Source organism: Pararge aegeria, chromosome 11 (assembly GCF_905163445.1).
Source record: "Pararge aegeria chromosome 11, ilParAegt1.1, whole genome shotgun sequence".
NCBI lineage: Eukaryota > Metazoa > Arthropoda > Insecta > Lepidoptera > Nymphalidae > Pararge > Pararge aegeria.
Window position 1 is genome coordinate 15,121,329 of NC_053190.1, and position 18,761 is coordinate 15,140,089.

At 34.3% G+C, this 18,761-nt stretch overlaps 1 protein-coding gene across 1 annotated transcript in view; it reads left to right on the plus strand.

Moving 5' to 3' along the window:
• Window positions 1–18,761, plus strand: part of LOC120627507 (zinc finger protein 177-like) — an 87,995-nt gene that overhangs the window by 49,648 nt on the left and 19,586 nt on the right. The window contains exons 2-5 of the mRNA XM_039895511.1: window positions 8,990–9,100; window positions 9,638–9,809; window positions 14,941–15,207; window positions 15,539–15,708. Coding sequence (XP_039751445.1) covers window positions 8,990–9,100; window positions 9,638–9,809; window positions 14,941–15,207; window positions 15,539–15,708 — 720 coding nt within the window. The remainder of the gene's footprint in view (window positions 1–8,989; window positions 9,101–9,637; window positions 9,810–14,940; window positions 15,208–15,538; window positions 15,709–18,761) is intronic.

The window sequence follows — 18,761 nt, forward strand, 5'->3', positions numbered from 1 at the left end:
CATGAGAGAAGGAAAATCGCAATTGCAATAAACAATACATAAATTTACACACTTTTTACGTATTTATTTATAATTATTTATTTATTATAATATACTCGGAGAGGTTAGACTTGACTAGAAACTTTTTGCTTAATTTTGTAACTTCAACTGAAACATCACACCTTAAATTTAAAACTTACTACAATATTTTAAAACTAAAGCACCGTTTTGTATTGCAAATCAAAGATTATGTTAAGCATAAATTAATATTAGCGCTTTAATCTTGGATATTTCAAAGTCCGAAATAAGTCTCAACCACAGCTACCGCTTATAACTCGACACTATGGCTGTAGGGTGTCTAAACAAGTGGCATAGTCATGTTCGAAATTGCCTCCCAATCGAACCCTACTGTGATTGTGTACCAATTGACAGACAGACGTAGGATTGGATACAAATAATAGTGCATAAGCTGCGGCCTATGCGGACGCAACTGACAAGTGGGGCAGTTAACTGCATTGAATTATACTAAAAATCTTGACTAACTTCCACAGACTTATAAGCGTAAAAGCAATTTGATATTTTGTTCTTTATGAAGTATTTAGTTTATTGGTATCTTTTTGCAAAAATATTGAATGTACTGATACTGCTAGTCTACTAATTTTATTAAACTTATACAAGGTTAAGTTTTTTTTCTTTATTCTAAGACAGGCGTGTGCTTGACGACGATCATGCCTGCTAAATAAAACGATGAGGTCTAAGTTGGGTCTAAGTTGGGTTGGGTGTAGGCCTTTTATGACCAGGCCGCATTTGACACCCTCGTAGATTTAGCTTTTAGTAAAAAAAATATACTTAATCACCACCATCTCTTTGAATTCTTCCTGGATAAAAAGTAAAACAAAATTTGGCAATTTTTTAAATACAAGAAGAGTATTGGAGACTTTTTCAACTGCAAGAAAGCCCATGAAAGATTTTATTTCAAAACTTTCTTTCGTATAATGCTTAAAATAAGGTGTTTATTTGTAATCATAGTTTTTCTAGTTACTCTCAGGCCCATAAACTATCTCTGAAAAAAAAAATGTTGATGTTTCACTATTGCTCCATTGAATAAGGCCAAACGTACAAACTCTACTGATAACAAGTATCTTTATATACTTACAGCAATTAATTGCAAAAGACAGGTCATAAATGCTAAACGATTACACGCTCTAACAGCCACCGCTACGGTAAAGCACGTGGTATACCGAGCCGTGAAGTAACACGCCGTTTGGTCACGGTCGGTATTGCACGCAATTGCCTTGTCAACATGATAATAACACCTGTTGTGTGCGCTTTTATTAAGTTATCAAAACATATGTTGTATTCAATTTATTACTAGCTGTCAGGCCAACCGGTGTTAAGCTGTCCAGAGTTTTATTCGATAGCGTGAAAATTAACAAGTAGCAAACAGAAAGCGTGCGACGTGGTGACGGCAGATCAGAATTCATTTGTCATCACCCGTCCAATTCCCGCGGGTGTCATACGTGGTGACTACGGGCAGCGGCGTCCTTTTACTACTACCATCTAATACGATAACCAAACCCCAGCCGTTTTCCAGCTTGAGATCCCTCCAAGCTGGTGATTCCAAAATGAACTTGAAAATTATTTATTTTAAGTAGGCCTAATTTGCTGACCTCCCTGGCGCCACGGTGAGCGCTGTGAATTTAAGTAGGAGATCCCAGTTTCGATTCCTGCAGGGGATTTGGAAATTTTTGAAGTTTCTCGTGTCTGGTCTGGAGGCTTTGGCCGTGGCTAGCTACCATCCTACGACTAAGCGATTTAGTGTTCCGGTGCGATGTCGCACAGAAACTGATTAGGAGTTCTACAATCTTAGACTGCATCATCACCAGGTGAGATTGCAGTCAAGGGCTAACTTATAGAGGATTCAAAAAAACAAAGTACTTTTGAAACGTCAAGTAAGTCTGTTTGTAGTGACTACCACCGGTTCGGAAGGCAGATTATGGGCAATAATGCCGTTGGGGTAGGCTCCATCAGAGTTTTATAGGCTTTATGAATCAGGACGCTGGACGATTTGAATTGGTGTTGCCTTGAGTTGGATGGTTCGAGATTAACTGCGATCACGGGTAGACATGAGTATAGACTTAATATACAGTAGGTTAATTGTTAACATGAGCGTTAGATAGTTCAATCGACAATCTTTAAATTTTACTTGATACCTAATCAAATCAAATGAAAAACACTTTATTGTACACAATATACATAGCAATAAAAAAAACACTATTGAACGTAAGTAAAGGTACAAAGTCAAAGTCAAATATTTCTGTATTGTGTTGATTATATACAAAATGTGTACATAGCAGTGAGTAGTAATGGTGATACCTACATTCGTAAACTTAAAACTTAGGCTACGTTCTAATCGCGCCCTGGTCTAAGAAGAAGCCAACAACAAACTTAGTCGGGTGTTCTTTTTGTTAGGTATCAGCATCTCACATTGACATTTGAAAACATTTCAGAAGCAACTTGGTTAGAGCAATAGGCGGCCTTATCGCTTTACAGCGATCTAGACAACCCACCAAAGGACATGAAGATAAGAAGAATTGTTAGGGTGTACACTAAATAATATTTAAAGAGACACTTGAATATGAAACTTGATAGCGTATTCTAACGAGACTCCCCACTCAGCTTACAATCCTGTTCATAATAGCTCGTGCGCGATGCAATTTGGTGGAAGTGAGCCAAATAATCGCCTCAAGCCACGCAATCATGGTACCCGAGTTTCCATTGCGAGGCAAATACAGGGTGTGTGCTGACATTATCTCGTATCCGTTAAAAATTACGTGACGTTCCTCTCAAAGATTATAAATGTAACATCATTTTGTTATTATTCATCACAGAGTACACTAATTGCGTTGTTGAAGAAAGAATACAGTCATCATCATCATATCAATCCATTACCGGCCCACTACAGAGCACGGATCTCCTCTCTCTGTGAGTTACCATGCTGGCCCAATGTGGATTGGTGGATTCCACACACCTTTGAGAACATTATGGTGAACTCTCCGGCATGCAGGTTTTCTCACGATATTTTCCTTCACCGTTGAAGCAAGTGATATTTTAATTGCTAAAAACGGACATAACTTAGAAAAGTTAGAGGTGCGTGCTGGGATTCAAACTCGACCCCCCGAAAAGTGAAGTCGATATCCTACCCACTGGGCTATGACCGTTTCATAAGGCAAAGCCATCTCATCCTATTTTTAATACAATTTAAGTAAATAATATTTCTGATATCTAACTTTAGTTTTAAAGGGAGATTTGTTGACCTGAAAAATAAAACTTAATATAATTTATATTGAATATACTCAGCTCTGTAGCTCGTTCGTAAATCAATTTTCTAGACTTGAGCCAAATAAAAGCCACGCGATCTTAGCATCTTGAACAACATTGTCGTAGAAAGGAACGGTATATTGCTAGATACAAGTTTACAATCATTGCTAAAGTTTTTGCAGGACGTTATTGACGAAGCTATTTGTTAACTGCTAGTTACAATTACCCAATATATCGCTCAGAAACATTATAAAAGTTAAGCAGAAACAATGCATAAAATTAGTGAGAAAAATATTTAAAGAGGCTTCAAGAAAAATGGGCAATTTCGTAAGAAAATATGTTTCTAAGCATAATAAGAAGATAAGACTTGAGAGGTCCAAAAATATTTACAGGGTTCTAAAAGAAAATTGAATTACATAGGCACACTTTATTGACCTAAAACAAATTTACAATTCAGTTAATAAACGTAATTGCTATTGAACTAAGGCAAAAGAACTAATTTACTGAAACTAAGTTGCTAACAAAGGAGGAGAAACGAATGGATGCAAGGAGCAAAATTAAGTATAACAATGAGAACACGGCTATGGCAATCACTAAATTTAACCAATGTAACACACAGGCAGTAATGCAGGCCTGCGGCAGGCGACCATTTTGGCTTCTGTTTAAAAACGATCATGAAGGTTTTACTTATTTATGTATATAGTTATGTTGGGAACATAATTTGCCCAGACGTAACATTTTCGGTACATTAAGCTATGACGCGAAATTTCAGACATCATGAAAGCACTAATTGGTTTATAGTTTTAGATACTTGTTCTTACGACACTAGATTTAACACTTTTAGAAAACGTATAAAAATAATGTCCAAAAAATAACAGTATAATCAAGATTATGGGATTTTAACATTAAATTAGTAAGTATTGGCAGCCGACTGGTGCAGTGGGCAGCGACCCTGCTTTCTGAGTCCTAGGCCGTGGGTTCGATTCCCACAACTGGAAAATGTTGGTGTGATGAACATTATTGTTTTTCAGTGTCTGGGTGTTAATATGTAGTATAAGCGCTTAGATTTTGATGCTAGCCCAAATATCCTGATAGTCAGGTCATCATCATTGGCCCGTTCGTCTTGGGAGACGATACAGGTAGTTTTGGTTTTCCTTAACTTTTACTAAGCGCTATTGACATAATAAGGCTCTTGTACAAATTCTTAAAGATAGGAGTTATTTTCCTCTAGAGGTATCTCTTAGTGACTCACTATAAAAGTAAATATTAAGCATAGGTATAATGTACTTAGCACTATATAGATAAGTGGTAGGCACCAGCGTCACCTTCTACTTGACCCTTGGATAACATGGAGGACTTCAAAAGTAGTAGCTTAATTTGTACAAAAATTGGTTTTCAAGCATCTATTTTGTCAAATCATAAAACATGCATGGTACCTACAATTGATGACGGCAAAAAGTAAAGTAGCAATTTCAATAGCTACGTATTTAGTAAAATTATAAAGCTGAAGAGCATCATAAAGTCCAGTCTTCTTGTTTGTTTGCATGTTTGAACTTGGTCTTTTTATTATCTGTTATAGGCAATAATATCATAATTTTAATCCATGACTGATATTCAACGCGGGTGAAAAAGAGGTGCCCGGAATGTTTATTAAAAATTATAATATCTCAAATGCACTTGAATTTTTTTTTCAGTAAATAACTAGGCTGCCAAAGTAAAAAAGCGTTGACTTTTATATGTGGAAAGTAAATAAATAAAAATACTACGACAATACTATCGCCATCGCGTCCCAAAGTAAGCGTAGCTTAAGTTATGTAGTACCTATAACACATGTTATGTAGTACAGATAACTGATGAATATTTTTTATGAATAATATACATAAATACTTATAATATAAAGATAAAAGCCCAGCACTGAAAAACATTCATGTTCAACACACGAACATTGTTCAGTTTTGGGAATCGAACCCACGACCTTGGATTCAGAGACCGTCAAGTGTGTGGAAAGTGGCCGGAAAGTGACAGTATACTATGCTTAATCTAGCGAAGCATAATTACCACCTCATATATACCTGATATAAACACCTCTTTGGTCTAGTGGTTAGCATGTTTAAATAAGGATCATGATATCCTGAATTCGAATCTGGTCGATCAAAAAGTTATTAGGTTTTGTGGTTATTTTTGTTGAACCTGATCGGAGTTAAGGAATTGGCGGCGAACTCCCTTTTGTTGGGACTAAAAGTAGCCTTTGCTACTCTCCATCCTTTCAACTAACTCTATGCCAAATAGAGTTAATTGGTTGCCTAATTAGGGCGCAAAGGAAGGCCAAACAAAAAAAACAAACAAAATTTATAATATAAGTATAGAAAAATTACTTAAAAATAATATGAGTCGGGATGGTGCGCAATAGGCTTAATGTTTCCTTCTTGGAACGTATCCTCGATTGATTTAACTATTTCCTAAAATACCCCTACAAATAATGCCTTCCTGCGTTAATCAAGAGCAATAGTTAGCATTCGGTACGGTTAAACCTTATGCCATTACTCTAACAGGCACTTGACCGGTTTTCGGAGAACACACGCAATTGAACGCCTCTGGCGAGCTTCTGGAAGTAAGGGCCCATTTTTAGAATATCGTCTTGGTTTTCATGTAGTCTATATTTATACTTACATATACGCACTACAAGAATTTACGAAGCTGACTGCCAACCTTCGCTAGTCGGGGAGGCACCGCAAGAAGAAGAAGATACGCACTAATTTTACAGTGATCATCGTTTCATTCTTTATCATTTATTTTCGTTATTGGTGACAAAATAAATAAACAAATAAAAAAGAAGATCAATCCTATTTAATATTGAAGAAGGTTTTGTGTAACTGTACACAGACTGTAACATACATCTGTACAAGGTGTAAAAAGGTAACTCCGCTAGGCCCAGTTTATTATATATTTCAAATCCATTTTGTATTTTGCTATAGTTATGGGACCAGTGACGTGTATAGAGGGTGCAGATGGCACAGGGCATGCAGATGATATAAAGTGAAGAAAATTTTCCAGTACGGGTTATAAAACTATAAAACCGATAGGGTAGGCTTAACTCGTACTGGAGATTTTCTTTCTTTTTATATTATCATCTGCCCGTTTAATGCATACCCTGTATGCACGTATGGGACTTTATTTATTAATTTTTAATTGCATTATTTTTCCGTTACACAGATTTTCCTATAGTGAAATAAATTTTAGATTAAAGCAAATGGTATGTGTGTTTTTGAATCGTATAAAATTCAAATATATTTTATTCATGTAGACCTTATTACGCGCACTTATGAAGCGTTACTACAATTAACATGTTACAATAAGGTTAGTGATGGTGATAACTGCATTCGTTCACTTAAAACTAAAGCTAGGAGGGTTCCAAACGCGCTCTGGTCTAAGATGAGCCCACAACAAACTTAGCCAGGGTTTTTTTTTATTATTACCATCTCACAGTCTAGTTAATGTTGAGCTATGAAGTTAGAGCAATTCATGCCCAAGCTTTTTTATCATACATGTTAATAAGTTCATTCAAAATCGATTCGTTTCGATGTAAACGGCTCCATCTGATCGTGATAGCCAGAGGTTACTAGTGCTGATTGTTTGGACGTTACTCGGAAAGTAGACGTTTGTTACACTTAACTTCTCGTAAAACATTAGCGCTAATGACGATATGTATAATGGTTTATAGTAAGATTGAATGAGATTGATTGCTTTATACGTACGACTGCTCTGGTTCTGCAGAGCAATACATTAAGGTGCTAATAGATGTTTTTTTATTATTATAAATTGTTTTATTTGATATTATGATTTCAAGCCTTGCAATAAATTCTGAAAATATTGCAACATTGTCGAGTATTGCTTGACTGTCTACAGGCATATTTAAGGCACATCTTCAATTTACTAACGTGCGCTCCATAAATTCATCTTGAAGTTTCTGGAAAACATAAGTGTCACAAGTAATAAAATACTTGTACTTCCTCCCAAAATAATACCTCGCGTGGTAAAAAAAATAATATTATAGTATATTCTATGATATAGAATAAGACTTTAACAATTATTCTATCCACTACATTTCTATACGTATAGTAGTAGTTATATTACTACTTATACTACTACTTATATTTTTACGTACTACTTATATGTACGTACTACTTATATTATACTACTACTTATATTTTTACGTACTACTTACTACGTACTACTTATATTTTTTAACATATCGTCTCATTTACTTTTATAGGCACAGTAGATCACAGAAATATAATTGTTTTATAATCTGTGAAACGAAAAGTGAAACACTTTTTTTATATTATATATTTGATCATCTGTTGTTTCAATTGTTGCGTCAAAAGAAATCACGATCATATTGACTTATGAGTACAAAAACTACTAATTGCTACTTTTTACTTTTATCTCTATAATTGTTTTCCTTTCGGTCCGATACAAATACTTTTTATGCTCTTTTAGGCTCCTCCCGGTCAACGTCAATTAAATTTGATCGGGGCCATTGTGGAGATCGATTAAAAATCGATACGGTATCGATCGGGAATCGTATTTAATTTGGATCACTCGATTTGGACGGCGCATGTATTGTCTTGGGGCAAATAAATGCTTATAGGGAAAAAGTTATATTATGCGTAACGGAACTTTTAAACGATCTAAACGTTGCAGGAATTAAGTAACCATAGTGAGGTTTTTTGTCTAACAGTGGCAACACAATTTATATACCGGTCTTTTATAGACAGATAAACGTTAATTTTAATGTTTATCTGTAGCCAAGCTGTAGCCAAGGTGTGTAAAAAATTGAACTTATAAATGAGTCAAATTATTAAAAGTAATCTTTAAACTATAAAATGTATAAAGAAACATCCTACACCAAGTGCGAATGGTAGGATACAGCGGCGGCAGTAGGTATCTTTAAGTGGTCAGCTGTTTCAAAGCTGTAATAACTGGTTACTATGTAGTAAACTGAACATTTTTCAAATAAGGCCATGATATTATGTTTTATTTCTTAAGAATTATTGTCAACAAAGCATTGTAGATAAATTAAATTATTAAAAATTAATCTTAAAGATATAAATAATATATTTGCGTTGTGATACTAGTTCTATTTAAAGATCTATATCGGAAACTATTGGAACATAAAAATAACTACATGCAATTTACATACATGATAACACTTTTGCATATTGCACTTAAAGTACCTTCGCATCTAACGTCCGATACTGTAGTCTGTACCACTATCTCTAATTAAACTGCGGTATCTTCAAAGAAAATATTTACCAAAGTATATTATAGCATTTGATAAGCCGTATTAAATGGTTAAAAACGATTAATACATAGATAAAGTTAATGTAACCTCCGATCAAAATGCAGTAACGTATGAACTTAATTATTGTGCCACAGTTTAAACCAAAATGTAGTTATACTGCGCACTTGCCTTGTATTACGTAACATAACTTTGCTTACATATGTTTTCTTGGTTTTTCATTAAATTTCTGAACTGGACTTCATAATAAGTTAGAGTTTAAGAATTATTACCGTAAACAAAAGTTAAAAAGCTATTTCGGTCTCACTATTTGAGTGTCATTCACCCAAAAAATATTTACTAGAAAGTTACAGGGATTTTAAAAACAAAATCTTTTCTTTGTTTTAGGTACGACATCGGTTCGGATTATTCGACGAAGTCTGCACTTCAGGTGGAATTCAAGTCCGACATTGTAATTGGGTGCGTTTTCTCCGAGTCTCGGAGAATTATGGACCACAAGTAAGAATGACAATCGTACTATGTATGATATTATAGTCTAGTAAATTGGTTAACCTACTACTTTTGTGACATACTTTTTACTATATTAAATTACTTATCTTACGGCTTAGCCGAAATTTGTACTATATGTGAATGCAAAAATAGTACCCTGACTTGATATCAAATGGCAAAAAGATATCGTGATATAATAATATTTTGAAAATCATAATATTACAGAGTATTAAACCAGTAGGTACTTGTTGTAAACTAATGTACCAGTAGGTACATTACAATCTCATGTTGTAAACTATATTGAAATAGGTGAACAGTACTTTAAATTAAAATGAGTAATGAAGAATTTTCAACTCTAAGCAAGTGACAAAAGATTTAATTGACTTCAACGCTATATTGTTTTGATACTCGAAAATGACTCCTCTGTTGCAAGCGTGTAAATCTCTTAACAAACAGAGAGATATATAGGCTTAGACATAATCTCGAACCACTTTTAACATGTTTGTGGCATAATTACCCATTTTTATATTTAAAAAAATGTTGTAGGTAAACCTAGTCTGTACAAAAGTGAAAGGAGAGCCAGTTTATGAAGCGGTGAAGCCTGTGTCGGCGCATACTGAACTGGTCGTATACTACCTTCCCGAAAGACCTGAAGAATTATTCTTTGTAAGGATGAGAAACAACTTGTATAGACAGACGATGGACTCTATATTAGAGGGTGAGTTGATAAAGAAATCTTATTTTAAAAGTATGAAAAAAATATTATTTACATCAAAATGTTACTTATAAAGATACGAAGCGGTGATAGCCACGTCGTTAGGATTTCGGCTTTACTTTCGGGAAGCTGTGTTCGAATCCCAGCACGCACCTACAACTTTTCTAAGACATGTGCGTTTTATGTAATTAAAATATCGCTTGCTTCCACGGTGAAGGACACCTGCATGCTTGAGAGTTCTCCATAATATTCTCAAAGGCGTGTGAAGTCCACCAATCCGCACTTAGCCAGCGTGGCGGACTTCGACCCAGACCTGTGCCCTGCAGTGGGGCGGTTGATATGATGGAGGCCACGGAAACTCGCAGATACTCATCCTAACGGGCCTCCGAAACGTACACACGTTGTCTACGTTGTCTACGTTGCCAACGCACGTTGAAATTACATTTCGATGAAGTAATTAAAATATCACTTCAGGTGAAGGAAAACATCGAGAGGAAACCTGCATGCCTGAGAGTTCTACTTAACGTTCTCACATGAGTGTGGAGTCCACCAATCCGTACTGGGCCAGCGTAGTGCTAGCGCCTTAACCCCTTCTCAAAGTGGGAGGTGACCCGTGCCCTATAGTGGGCCGGTAATGATGATGACGATGATTAGTTATTAAAAACCTTTATCAAATACTAAATTAATTATGGTATTTGTAAGTCCAGATGAGTCAGTGAATTATATTTACTGCTGTTAATTTTAAGCTACGTATCAACTCTACAAATAAATATCTTAAAAAAAATATGAATACGTAACTAAAATAATATATAAGACTAAAGTGAATTTCTATATGCCGTTTCAAGGAAATACCTAACCAAAGCTTATTTTTGACACGGAAATATAAATACATTTACAACATTACAAAAAGTTAAACAGATTCCAGTGTACACACTGTATTTAGCAGGTGGTCATAATCACCGAATGTCGGTGAAAGTGGCACAGCACATGAATTTACGACCGCTTGATAATCGCAGGCAATAGACGACGCATGGAATCATATCAAATTGATTGTACTACTGATTTATTAAAATTAACGCATGTTTGTTACGAGTAAGATTATTGAGCTTTAGCGCGATCAAATGGCAAACCAGTTGGTTAGTCATGAAGCATTATCGAGTTGCAGCGGATATCCGATTTTATTAATACAAGGTATATTTCAAGTAGGTGTATAATATGTACAAGTACCAAGTAGGTACATGATACATATATTGAGAGAGAAGGTAGTCTAGTTGTTGGCACGTTTAACTATCGTTATTGAGATCTTGGGTTCGAGTCCCCTTTCAGGCCAAATGTTTGTATTGCGATTTTCACTCTAGAAAACACTAGTTAATTTTCTGCAAAATATGCGTTGATCAAATTATTATATTAGTTTAAAATAGGCGTTATATAAAAGATTTTCAATAATATGCACTAAAAAAATAAAAGTTTTTATTTTTTCTTTACAAAACTATCTTAAGCCCACCGACCCGCATTGGAGCAGCGTGGTGGGTTATACCCTACAACTGTCTCTCCTATGAGAGATGAGGCCTGTGCTTAACAGTGGGACGTAAATAGGCTGCGGATGTGTGATGCGATATTAGGTTACGTTAAGTGAGAAGGTTTTATTTATTACACGTACAAATTTATAATTTTTCCTCTATACGTATATTTATAAGTTACTTTTCTTATGTTGCTTATGTTCTGACTGTGTAAAATTTAATATTTGTGCAGATGTGAATATTAAATTTTACACAGTCAGAATTTTGATCACTGTTACACTGTTACAACTATTGATAACGAGAATCTGGACCCCTTTGAAAATTAGTTATTAAAAGGCTGAACCATTACTAAATGAACTAACATATATATAAAAATATGTCTGTTTGATTGCTATTTTATGTGTTTGTTTGATACTTCAATTTGGCATTACATAATTTAGCACAGCCCTGAATCTTAATATAAAAAATCACGTAGAACGCCTGCGTCCTGTAAATACTTTCTATCTGAATACAGGATACTATTCGTCTAAGTATTATAATAAAACAGCCTTTGTTACCTATACTTATACAACTAGCAAAATCAATCTTGATGAAATTTGCATAAAGATAGATAGTATTTTAGGTCGGTAAAACGCTCTCTGCTAAATTAAAAAAAAAAAAAATATCGCAGACTTATTCGCGTTAGTAAAATATACATACTCGTAGTAAGTATACGTATCGGCACATACTTGTCACCTCTCCATAAACTGCGGCGGCACTTCAAAGAATTCCCTCGGTTCGGTAGTCGACATCGTCTTTTTATGTCGATAAAGACCGCGTGACAACTGTAAATGACTCTCGTTAGCTGTATAACGATGTTTAGTACAAGTGTCGATATGCTTAAATAGTTTGCCTGGTTTTATGTAATGGGTGTGTTAATTATTTCTCGTTTAAACGTCTAAACTTAATATTTATGGCATCTGAAAGTGAAGCAACGTTTGATTTGGATGTAGATTTATCTTGAAACTCACATGATCTTCGTCAGCCTAGTTTATTTTCCAATACCGAGTACAGGACGATTTTTTTATAGTTGAGAAAAATTTTGAGGTTAGAACCACTATGCTTCTTTAAAACGGGTTGATAGGTTTAGTATACCAATTGCTTCAGCTCATAATGATGGGCAAAGTAGAGGGCAAACGACGTGTTGGAAAGAGGAAGAAGTCATGGCTGCGCAACATCCGTGAATGAACCAATATTGTAAGCGTAGAACATTGTTTCGCTTGGCGCAAGACCGCGAGAAGTTCGCTGAGCTGACGGCCAACCTCCCGTAGTGGAGAGCCACAAAAAGAGAGAGAGGTTTAGTAACGTACCTAGTTAACTATTTTTGTCAGGTTTATGATCAAGACCGACGGTACAACGTGCTTTCTTTATGACTGAGCTGATGATAAATGAATAATATTCTCAGTTTGGTACCCTGGTAGGGTTTTATAAGTTTCTAATCAAATTTTACATAAAAATTAAAAACAATCAATTACAAGACGTCTAGTTGTATTAATTATAATTTCACGCCGTAATAAATACGCCCTAGCCGCAGTTAAGTTATATACAGATAACGAAAGCGGCACGTTTGTCTCGCTAAAGAGATCCGATCGCCGACGCACCGATATAATCCCGATCCCGATACAGCTGTCGGCGGAAATGGGCTATATGTGTATAAAAATATCGATAATGTAAAGGTTTATTGTATTTACAAGCTGTGCGCTGCAGTTTTAACCGCTTCAAATTCATTAAAAGCAAAAACTATTGCGTCGGCGATTTCGAAAATTTCATATGTTAATCTTGCAAAATTATCCAGGAGTCAGAACTGCTTATAAATTAATTAATGCTCATAAAGTAATTAGTATGGTTAGTTCAAATTCCCATAATCAAAGAACATACAGAAACCGTGTACACGACTAATATTGAAACATCAAAAACCACTTCATTTTAGTAAAGTAGTTCTAGACCAGGCAGCATTGCCCCTAGATGCCGGCAGCCTTTGGTCCTTTGAATACTAAACTAATTCTTGACAGCATTGTCCTTACTGCGGTGATTTCTAAGATGTTTTATTTATTTTATTTTGGTTAGGTAATTTTTGTTTATGAATAAAATTATGAACATAAATATGGTACCTAGCCCATCTTAACTTCCAGGTTCCAGGTTTCCACACCTTCTGCCACGACTAATTGTATCTTGCTTTTAACAATACAGTCCTCTATCACGAACGATAGAGGACTTCTTAATTACAATTTTTGACGCATTAATAAGTAAACTTAATAAATTCAATTAGCTGCAAGACATTTTTTTATTTATTATTTTACTGTAGTTTTTTTTTTACTTATGGGCATGGTACCCAAAATTCTGGCGTTATTGCCCCTTTGAATTGATAGACTTAGCCTTTTGACTAAATACGCGCCAGCTCTTGGGTCACCAGACGTAAGGACCAATTTTTGGGACACACTTAATAAATTATAGTATATAGTTTTAAAAAAATCTTATAGGTACATAGATACCGAAAAGTTTCAATGATGTTTCCACGCAAGTTAATTTATAATTTCATATTCCAATTAAGACCCTAGAAAGTGAAGGGTTTAACCTTTGACTACTAAAGTGACAATTTACACAACATAGTTTGCGTTATCTCAAAATAAGTATATTGGAGAACAGTCGCGCCGACATCCGTTAATATAGAAACCATTCCCACCATAAATGGAAATATGGAGCGTTGTTAAACAGTAATGAATCTGCACGTAATTCTAAATCAGTCTACTGAGATGAGTATCTTTTTGATGTCCATTTCATGCTGAGGAATTCAAGCAATCGTGTAGAATACTCGTGTAAATTATAACCTATCCTTTGATCTAGTGCAAAAATACTCGGTTGCTAATTAATGTGTTGAATCTACCGACCTATGCAAAGTTGCATTAATTATCTTTACAATATATACCTATACATTATATGACTTGTGGAAGTATAACTGCGTTGTAAGGAGAAAAACGTAAAACATCCTAAGTGTATAATATAAACACGAGGTATGTAAAATTTACTTTAATCTATCGACGCATATTGTAAATGTGTTTATTATATAGGTAATATGTTATTGTGAAAACATACGATTTCATATTTTATTTTTTAGTTGATTTTAGTACTTTATTGTTTCACGACGGTATATGATTGGTTGGTACAGTGGTTATACAGAATACTACAATTTCATTTGATAAAACACGCGCCGCATGTTATGGACTTGGTGGCTTAGTAAAATAGTGCTATGGTCGTAACTTAGGATATCTATAATAAACGTAAATTGTCTAGACTGAGCTATAACGTCTTTACAGTCGTCAATAAATTGGTTCATTAAAATTTCTGCTCTGATTGAATCATGATTTTTAATGGCGAAAAATTTGAATGGCACTAAAAATATACCCACTGACTCATCGGCTTAGCGCCAACCTTTTAAGGTAACATGATTTAGTTTTTTTGCGGTCAGACCATCAAACTTTTAAAGGAACTTACTTTAAATAGGATGTACTTTAACTCAATAAAATAAAAACCAAAGCAAGAAGACAAAAATTCTAAATGCGTTATATCTCTTACAGATTCACCGCTAGACCTTTCTACATCCCTTCTTTCTAGAGTCCTATTACCAATATCCCCTCCATCAGGTACAGAAGACGAGCATAAGTCAGTATCCGGTGATTCCCTGACGTCATCATCAGTTGGCTCGTCAACTGAATTACTAGAAATGACACCAAAAATCCAAAGAAGACCTGCTAAATCAGAACGCGCTTTACTACCTTGCGAAGTTTGTGGAAAGGCTTTTGATAGACCATCTTTACTCAAAAGGCATATGAGAACACATACAGGTAAATGTTCTAACCCCTCCGATTAATACGAAAGCTATAGTTTAAAACCCTGTCGAAAGTTTTTAGAAGAGTAGAGAAAGAAAATTAAATTTTCAAGGTTTTCAATTCCATAACTTAAATAGAGTTAAAAATGTAATTAAGAATTTAAAAATAGAATTAAACATTACAACTTTCGGTTTATTTTTAGTCGCTTTGTATCCTTACATTAAAAAAAAATGTAATGTACCATACATTACATTTTTTTTGAATGAAAAAATTATAATCTCATACAATACAATACAAACATTTTGATTTAGCTTTCTACAATAACTCATTAAAACATGTATTTTAGGAGAGAAGCCACATGTATGCATGGTCTGCAATAAAGGATTCAGCACATCAAGCAGTTTAAACACACACAGGCGAATACACTCAGGGGAGAAACCTCATCAGTGCCAACATTGTGGAAAAAGATTTACAGCCAGTTCAAATCTGTACTATCACAGGATGACACACATAAAGGTGAGTGATTCTCATGACTCTCAGAAATATCAGTTACATAAAACATTTTATCGCAATAATAATAATTACTATTCTGATAAATCCAACAAAACCTTTTATAGCAAGAACTTTTTGAAATTTTTCATTTGAATTTGAAAATGAAGTCAGAAACACTCAGCATTTTTTTTTTAATTAAGGCTCCTTAGACTCATTGCTAGGTAATCATTTTTAGGTTATTTTCAATTTGCTCGATCTTTAGTTTTAGCAACAGACCTTTTCACTACAATCAGTGCTTTGAAAAAAGTACGAACAATTTAATAATCATTGATAATAATAGTTCTAATATACCTGTTGTGTCTGACGTCGTCTTGTGCATCAGAGTGGAAAAGGCGCTGCTCCTTGACCGTGATCGTGGGAAAAAAGGGTCGTAGGTTGTGATGAATGTAGGTATTATGTAGAGCTTAAATTTGTAAAGTTTCTTTAACTTCTCAAGGTGTTTTTTTTTGTCATCTAGTCGTGTTTTTAGTCAGTGTTAGGATTTGAAATTTAATGTTTTTAAAGTTTTTATCTTTAATTACAATTCGATATTCATTGATTCATATTGTTTTCTCTGCAAAAAGATATCACAATTTTCTAAGGATAAGGATTCAAAGATGATACGAAATCATAAAAACCGTTAGGTATATTTGTAGGATAATGTATTCGTATTTTCTCAATCACGGAAACTGACATAAAACAATTGATTTACGAAACTCAATAAAAACTTGTTATCCTTGTTGAAACAATGGCTGGTGTTATTACAGTTTTTCTATTGATAATTCACATGTTTCTCGCAAGTATATCCTTCTGCGTTATTGCTGTTAATTGTGGTCTTTTATATCCTGAAATATTGCAATTTGTGCCACAATTATCATCATATATATTAACTTGATGACAAGTTTACTTAAATTATTAAGAACGAATAACACTAGATAATTTAAATTAAGACAGTGTTTGATTATTACATCTTATTTAATTGTACTAATACATAACCACCCAGACTTGCAAAGTCCGGGATCAGAAGTCATCTCTGGGCTAATTGTTTACCTATTCCATTCGAATCGTCTTGAAACAGATGGATGTCGGATGAATTATTTAACAAAATATCCCTGCCAGGTTAGGCGATACCGTATTTAACTCTTCTCAAAAATCCTGAACCGATCAGTCGCAAAGAATAGGGCTTGAAGTGAACCGCCGGATGATGAAAGTAGGAAAACCGTAACCCGCTGGAGTTATGAGCTCGGTTGGAAGTTCACCCTTGGTTTTCGGTATGCTGATTTGTAGAGTGACGCTTATATGTTCCGGAGAAGGGTTTGCCTCGGCGGACGCGACTGGTTTCATCACGGCTGTTTACACAAAAGCGTTTTCGTGGCCCAGCCACCAAGCGACGAGTTGGAACACCGTGGGGTTTTAGTCTGTAGGAGTCATAAGCAATGTATCCATGGCGCTGTAGCAACCATGAGGATTTCCGTCATGCCGTCGAGGCTCCCACTGTCGATCAAACAATTTGTAATCAAATAAAAAAACCTTTTTTTGTTTTTCGTAAAATAATAAATTTTAATAAGCATTTAATTTATTATCTTTACGTGCCTACATTAATTTTCACTTTATTGTTTTCAAAATTAACACTCATATAAAAATTATTAATTAATAACTCCCGTGTAATTTTAAAATTAAAATGTTCATTAAAAATAAATCTTTGTCTCATAAGTTTATGCCCGTTTAATTATAATTTTCCCATAATATTGTGGTCTTTAAATCTGAACAGGTTAAAATATGTGCAATTAATTTTCTCATAAGTGATGATAATTGTATACAAAATCTACGGGTCGGTAAAGCTTGATGCATATTACATGGTGATGTTACCGTGCTCACTTCCCATAACGCCCCTAAGTTTTTACTTATTTAACTATGACCTCATGTGTCCACGACTTAAGAAAATCACACAACACCGTACACTGAACGCTGGTAGGGTTGCACCTGCAGGTTGATTCTTTTTTTTAAAAGTGTTTTTCTTTCTTTTTACCCTTCTTTCTTATTAAATATGTAACCATATTAAATATTTTATTTTATTTATTAAGTACTAAAAAAACTAAACATGTAAAGGACAGAACATGTAGCTCTAAACATATTTCTTCCAGAAGTTCAAACATGAAATATGTAATCTCAAATTTTGTCTAGCGATCAGCAAGGCAAAATTGATCAAAAATACTCACTCAACACCCACACAAACAAACGGATATATTATGCATGCATGCGATTAACCTATATGAGGTATAAGCTTTTTTTTTTGTTTGCCACTATATGTAAATAAATATAAATATACTACGACAATACATACATCGCCATAAAGCCCCAATGAAAGCGTAGCTAGTGTTATAGGTACAACGATGACTGATTAATATCTCTATAAATTTTAAGCATACATACTAATAATATAGAATAAATACAATAATATACAATAAAAGCTGCAACGCTGTGGAATGCACTCCCTGACGCCGTGTTAGACATCACTATTTGTCATTATAATTTTGTTGTTCGTTTATGTGTACTTATGTATCTATAGTAAATATTATTATATATATATATATATATATATATATATATATATTTATATCTTATTTTTTTATCTCTTTTAGTAATTTATTATATTAGTTATTAGTAGTATGTACTTAAGTGTGTAAATTTATGTATTGTTTATTTTCATTGCGATTTCCCGTCTCTCATGTGTTATTGTGTACTATCGTTAAGGTTACCTGGCAGAGATCACTTTTAGTGATAAGGTCGCCTTTTGCTTTTAATTTTTTTTTTTAACTATTTTTGTAATTTCTCCTTTACTACGCAATAAAGATGTTTAAATAAATAAATAAATAGAAATCGAATCCACAGCTCAGATAAGCAGGGTCACTGCCCACTGCTCCAATCGGCCGTCTGAATTATTATAAGAATGAATTATTTAAAGGAATACACTGAATTCCATAAATTGTATTTCGTAGTTTTCAATTCAATCTATTTCTGACAGCCCTAGTTTCTTA